This window comes from Pteropus medius, unplaced genomic scaffold (genome assembly GCF_902729225.1).
Source record: "Pteropus medius unplaced genomic scaffold, Ma_sr-lr_union100, whole genome shotgun sequence".
NCBI classification, from domain to species: Eukaryota; Metazoa; Chordata; class Mammalia; order Chiroptera; family Pteropodidae; genus Pteropus; species Pteropus medius.
Window position 1 is genome coordinate 17,199,491 of NW_024349519.1, and position 7,423 is coordinate 17,206,913.

General features: G+C 35.2%; 1 protein-coding gene across 4 annotated transcripts in view; it reads left to right on the plus strand.

Annotated features, from left to right (window-relative positions):
* SLCO1A2 (solute carrier organic anion transporter family member 1A2) overlaps positions 1–7,423 on the plus strand; it is a 77,446-nt gene that overhangs the window by 41,245 nt on the left and 28,778 nt on the right. For all 4 annotated transcript variants that reach the window (XM_039882546.1, XM_039882547.1, XM_039882545.1 and 1 more), the window contains 2 exons: positions 4,184–4,316; positions 6,295–6,395. In XM_039882546.1, the coding sequence (XP_039738480.1) occupies positions 4,184–4,316; positions 6,295–6,395 (234 nt within the window). The remainder of the gene's footprint in view (positions 1–4,183; positions 4,317–6,294; positions 6,396–7,423) is intronic.

Below are 7,423 nucleotides of genomic sequence, written 5' to 3' on the forward strand. Positions count from 1 at the left end.
AATATTACTTCTAAATAACACCTAAATATTGCCATATATTCCACCACTTTAAATAAATTTATTCTAATAGTTTTTTGTTGTTATCTAGCATAAGTAATTGAGTATTTAGACTTTTTACATTTAATCTATCATTTGATAACTCCTAAGAGCTCCATCTTCATGCTTAGAAGATATCATGGAAAACAAAGAAATGTGTTTTCTAAAGGGAAAAGCAAATTATTTTCTTGTCCTGTTGTTTCTGTGAGGTTGACAATTCTTTCTAAGTGCAGAGGAAAGAAGAAACTCCTTTTATATCTCTCTGAATTTATTTCAGAAACAGTCTTTAGGGAAGAATCAAGTTTACTCTTAGGCTTTGATTTTTGTGGATGACTGGTAAGTTATGAGGACAGAGAGGGAAAATGACAGAGGGAAAGATTTCTCCTGTGAACACTCTACATAGAAATATGAAAGCCTTTATAGTTTTATCATGGCTTCTATCTCCTTCAGAGTAAAAGTTGCCTTTAATCAATATCTGAAAGAAAAATCACAATTGAGGAGAAGCAAAGCTGAAACAGATGATACTTGATCTTGTCTCTTAGGGTGCCCCTCCCTGTACCACCTGTGTGCTAGAATCTGGTCATGAAGTTAGAAATAACTCCTTATATATAGTCTTGCATAGGCTCAGCTCACAGTCTAATGGAGGGCACAGATGTAAAAGAATAATTTTAATTGAATGCAGTAAGTTTGGCGACATAAGTATATGCAAAGTCCTTTAGCAATACAGAGTGAGGACACAAACTCACTTAGGGAAGGTAGGCTCTTGACGGATGAGTAAAAGTTTTTCAGATGAAGAAACAGGGTTAAATAAGTGTGAAGGGAATTCCAACAGAAGAAGCATAGTATAGAGATAGCATGGTAGCTTGTGTGGGGAGCAACATTCAGCCCAATATTATTGACTGGCAAAGGTTAAGGTAGAATTATTAAGATGTTAGTTTGGAGAAATAGGCTATGGTTAGCCTTGTGTACTTGCTATGGGACTTATCTTATCCTCTAGATAATGGAGAGTCACTAAAACATTAGCAGAGGTTATTAATATTTCTGTACCGAGGACTCTTTGGCATCTGATGCCATGGAATAATATTTGAATTCCACAAAATAAGAATTATAAAGGTACAAAGGAAGCCAATTATATTGAAATAAAATTATCAAAGTATAAAAATAACTTGTTACATAGTAATATTTGTGCTTACCAACACATTAAATACAACAATTACACTAATTTTGAAGTAATGATTAGTGTGAATAATATTTTGAGGTATCCGCAACAATTGTAATGTCATATGCAAATATTTGTAACTTCTATTGGTGGCAATCTGTGACAAAAGCATAGGTACCATCAATACTACTATAGTCTGTGCCTCCTTTACCATCAAAGGAAATGTTAATATTTAGTTAAGTTAGTGAAAATAAAGATGCAATTTTTTCCTCATTCGCATTCATGGAAACCCTGATTTCTATCCATGGATTCCTTGGGGATTTATAGACTGCAGGTTAAGAATTCCTGTTTAAAGCAAATGTCGGATTTGCAGGTGGCCAACCAGACTAGGACAGAAAGGATCCTAGGAGGCCATGAAAAAGCACAAGGGAAAGCTATTGGCCTGAGTCAGGATCACACTGGTAGAAATAAAGAGAAGACAATGACCTAAGAAATATTTGGGAGTTAAATTCCAGAGAACATAGGGATAGATGGGATATGGTGAATGAGAAGAGTGTGTCCCTTGGTTTACAACTTGGGCAATAATGTGGATAGCTATGCTAAGACAGAGAACAAGAGAAGGGGAACAAGATTATGGTGGTAGCTATGGGGACGATGATTTTGTTTAGGCGAATTGTTTGTGGTAGTACCAAGGAGACCTTTGGGTAGGAATGTCCACGTTGCAATTATATGAGTCTGAAGCATTGGGAAACTGTCTGGATTGGAACTATTGATTAGTGAATACATAGGTGGTTTTTAAAACTAGAGAAGAGATGAGGCTATTCAAGAAGAGGATATAGAATGATAAATACAACAGAGAAAGAATGGATCTCAGAGGCACACCAATGTTTAAGGAACAGATAGAAAAAGAGCCCATGGAACTGTTAAGAGAGGGAATAGTCAGATAATTGAGAGTGGAAACAGGAGATAATTGTATTATAGATGCAAAGGAAGTAGAAATTTCCAAAAGAAAACTAATTGTCAACTATATCAAAAGCATTAGAAATACCTAATTGGATAAGGATAGAAGAGTATTCCCTAGGTTTTACAATAAGGAAGTAACTTATTATCTTAGCCAGGGCACTTTCAGCTGAACAGTGGATTTAGAATTTAGAAAGCAGGGAGAGGAGAGCAGTGACTCTAGGAGAGAATGGGAGGGGACCAATGGTGAAATCTATGAATACAGATGAATGTTTGGAGGGAAACTATAGGATATCTGTAACAAAAGTGTAATAGAGAGAATCGAGGTTTAAAATACAAGAAAATAATTTTTATTGGATTAAGTTTCTGGAGAGAATGAAAGTGCCCAGGCAGTGTGTTTGACCTTGGATGTTCAGATGGTATCACAAACCTCTGAAATTAAAGGAAGGCGGTAAGGCCATAGGGTGGAAAACTCAGATATATTCATGTTTAATTGTCCCTAATTTCTTAACAAATATTAACTGTGGAAAGTGAGTGGCGATAGGTGGCTTGAGGAGAAGGATGTAGATCTAAAATAGTTTTTGAAGGGAAATGGAGAGGTAATCTACAGAAACCAATAAAAGTATCACTTCCTTACCTTTCCTCAGTAATATTTACAGACAACATTCTCTATACCCTTGACAAAAATGTTATCTATATTTTCCCGTTCCCTTTCATGGTGATTATTTTACTGACAGAGCAAGGCAATTTGAAAGATGAACTCGCCTTTATGTGAGGAGAGAAATTACCTTCTTTTTTTTCTTTCAAAAATAGATGTGATTTCAAACAGTGGCCTTCAAGAGACAATACCTTCAACATGGATAGTTTTGATAATAGAGATTTAATTAATTAATTAATTAGTTTGTCTAAAGCGTAATTGACATACAATATTATTTTAGTTTCAGGTGTACAACATAATGATTCGACTTTTAAATACACTATGCAGTGATCACCACAATAAGTCTAGTTACCAGATGATGGGGATTTTAGAAACCTAGAGAGGTCAGTGTGGTTGCTATGGCTATAGATGTGGAGCATTCTCAATAGAAAATAACACAGGGGCTAATGTCTCCTCTACTTAAAAGGAAGACTAGAAAGAAACGTTTGCAACAACACTGAGAAAATTAACTTCTTCAGGAAGAGTTAAAAATTTTTATAATTTTTAAATGACTTTCCTTATACATAGTAGGATCAAGGTGAATATCGATTATTGAATTAAAATGTATAATTTGAGAACTTATATGTTTGACTCTTTCAACCCTTTACTCCATACTTATCAAGTGCTTGTCCATAATAATGGGGCTTCCCAATTAGTTTCTTTATCCTGAATCTTTATCCTAAGCATGCAGGTAAATTTTTTATTGAGTTATTTACTCCTCAAATCCAGACTTACTTCTAAGACCACTTAGAAAAATGAAGAATCCACTATTTCTTACTTCTAAGGAAAGAAGTAGAAATAAACATAAATCTCTGGCTTGGTCATGTTGACCAGTACAAAGTTATATTTGATTCATAAATTATAAAACATTTATCTATCTGAATTTGACTTTTGCTTCTCTTTTTAAGCATAGGAAAGCATTACAATATTCTGTAGAGCAGCATGGAGGGAGAGGCCAGAGGTGACACACAATCTGACACCAACTTTTGCATTCCATTTCCTAAGGCTAGACAATCATAAATACAACCTTTAAGATTTCTCAGAACCATTCTTTAATTCCTCCCACTAGCTTCTCTTTCTCTGCTCTCTTTAACTGTCTGTGTTCCATAGAGATCTGTTACTGTATCTGCCAACATTGTGAAATAGCCCTCCTTCAGGGCAGAGTTTGTGTCATATTCATTTATTGTTTTATGACTCCCTAGCACCAATCTCAATATTTGAGATAGTGTTTGTACAATAAATGCTAAATGGTAAATGATTGAATGAGGTTGTTAATTAAAACGTTATTCATACTTATGTAAATATTTATTTTTATCTCATTTTTTTTCCAGGAAACCTTTTTTTGATTATATTTGTGAGTTATTTTGGAACCAAGTTGCATAGACCTATAATGATTGGTGTTGGATGTGTGGTTATGGGCATAGGGTGTTTCTTACAATCTCTACCTCATTTCCTCATGGACCGGTAAGTATTCAGTCTCTGATGAGTTTTTAGGTTCAATTTCAACTGCAAGAAATGAAGCTTGGAATTTTTGTCCAGGAACAATACTTCCTAAGAGTACAGAGCACTGTTATGGGAACCAGAAAATGTAGATTCTGTTCTAATGGTCTTTGTGCTCTTGGCTTCCTCACCTTCACTTATATAGTCATGTAATTTTTTCAATTTATAAAATAGAGATTTGGGACATCTCTTTTATGGAGTCGAGTCTGGTTGTTCCCCCTCACTCCCATCCCAATGGCACAGAATGGCCATAACTTGTGTTATCTTAGGGAGGGATTCGCTAATCTTTTGCCTGGGAGGTGGAAGCTTGGTCACCAACCAGGTGGGAACGGGAATCTCACTTTTCCATGCGTACATTTTTTTCACCTAATATACCCCGTTGTAAGTATGGCCTCCCTATCCTGAGTATGCCTGTTTGAACTCTCTAATGTCAAAGACCATTTTCAGTTGGAATAGCAAATGATGTCTATAAGGGTCTACCTGTTCCTTATACATACTTTAAGCCAGTCCTCTTGTTTTTTGAACCATGCCTACTCTGGCATTTAGAAATGTCTTACATTTTGCCCAAAACTTTCTAGAGGTCTGTGGCACCTATTTGTTTTCTCCCCTGCAGGTACTTACTTATGGTTGCATTTCTCATATCTACTAATTCAGTGACTACTCACTTACCAGTTTCCCATTTTCAAAATCTTATTAAACTCTCTCTTCTCATCAAATCTTTCATTCTCGTTATCCTTGTGGCATTATGCTCTTTCCTTTTCCATTTTAAAATCTATCGATTGTCACTTTGCTGATGTTTCAGGAATGAATGGACTTTGAATGAGTTATTAGATTTTAAGTGGATAAGTTAAGTGGAAAAGATATCTTATTGTCTCAGGTTATTTCTGAAGGGATCAGAAGTTTCCAGGCATACAGTTTTTACTCTCTTTCTATTTTCTGTCCTATCCAAGACAATGTCGAGTAATATTCAGCTAGTATTTACATTTCTTTCTACCCCCTGCTAAAAGTGTTATTTCTTTGTCTGAAGCTGGCATATCTATTAGGATCGTGAGTATGGAGACAGAAGCTTTTGTCCACTGTTAACAGACAAACACTATAGGTCTGACTGAGCAATTGTTCTAAGGGAAGGTATTTTAACACTCTGGTTCATTTGGAACTCAGAGGGCAAGTTTTCTTTTGGCTTATTCTTATCTAATAGAAATATAGAAATGAATCCAACAGAAAAACTTTGCTGGACATATTTTCTTCCACTGTTGCTTAAGTTAGAATAATTTACTTTCTGGGAAAAGGTATGTAAATCTTGTGGTAATTCGCCTAAGGTAAATGGTCATAGTCTATTAATCCTTTGTTCTTATGAGAAGAGAAAGTCTTTTCATTGTGCTGTCACAGTGTTTGAGGTTCTCCTTTGGTTTTTCATTATAATAGGCAAATGTTTTATTTCTCTTAGGGGTTAATGAACACACGCAGGAATTATTGTTTGGATTCTCAGAAAGTAGAGATATATTTCTTCTGAACAAACCTCGTTGAATCCAAAGTTGGAGACCTGTTTTGTTGTGTTGTTTTTCTCCCAAAGCCTTTATCTTCTTAATTATACTTTATTGAGTCTATTATTTTTTTTAGCTTTTGTTCCTCATTCTACAGTAATTATTTCCAGAAAACGATCACCTAAAAACCACAAAAAGTTGATATTAAATAATCTAAAAGGTAGATATTTCACATGCAGGTAATAAAAAGCTAGCTGTCAAGGAATTGCACATTTACAATGAGTGGCAAGTTTTTTTTTGATAATATTAATTTGCAATTATTAAGTGGCAAAGATGAAAAAACTTCTTTACTGCATTTGGATGGTACATCGTAAGTGAAGCAAGAAGTAACCTATATAATGTTCACATTGTCTTCATTAGTTTCTTAACATAGCCATGCTTTTCCTGTGTTCCTATAGATATGAATATGAATCTATCATTTTGGGCAATTCATCCTCAAACGGTTTCTTGTGTAAGGAAAATGAAACCCAGATTTTCAGACCAACAGAAGATCCATCAGGTTGTTACTTCGTTTTATTGTTTTCTGTTCAATGAATTTGTAACTGAATATGTTCCACTGAGGGGTTTTGAATGAGTTATTGGGTTTGATTAAGTGAATAAGGTAAATGGACGAAATATATTTTCTTTTTTGGGGGACTTTGGAGGTTATCCTGGAGGGGAATAGAAATGGCTAATAATAGAGAATGCTATTCGTTTTTATTTGAATATACTTATTAAGACTGCTTTGTCCATTCTTTAAAATGGCTATTTAAAAGTAAGTCAGACATCCATCCAAGGACCACTGCAGAGTTAATTCCACAGAGGAAGACATCTTAGAGAAATTTTCACAGATATTTTGGTTTATACAATTATAAGAAATAGTAAATAAGAAATAGAGATAGAAACAAAGTTCAAAATATTTGTGCTATGTCACTGATTTTCTATAGCAGAGAAAGCAAACAAGCATACTAGAGTTCTGATTTACTCTATTTTCTTTCTGCTAAACTAGGAACTTGTCTTTGTGCCCCATTTCTCCCTCTTTACCAGTGATACTACTTTATAGTCCAAAACAATAGCAGTGTTTGTTCTGGCTTCCTGTAGTTCCAGACACCATCGTGCTAGTCTCTGTTTCTTTGTATGATAGGAGACCTATATAAACTGGTGATACTTATTCTGGAGGTGACCTTGTTGATTTATCTCAGACCAGAACTAGTCTTCCTGTGATGGAGACATTTTTATGCTGGGTTCATATCAGTGGAAGTTACAGTAGTCCCCAAGGCTGGGAATGTCACTGCCAGCGTGAAATCAGAGGGACCCAAAATAGTTTCAAGGAATGTAAAAATAGCTGTCCCAGAAACTCTAAACCAAAGGAACCCCCCAGGAAAACAATAATATCAACAGTGGCCTGTGTTCTCTTGAGCCCGCGACTGACCCAAGTCCTATTTCCTGTGTTTTTCTTTTTTTAAAATCTGTATTGCAGTAGATGAACCCCAAACTTCTCAGTCTGGTGAATCTTCACAAAAGTGCATTGATTCTTTAATCACCTAA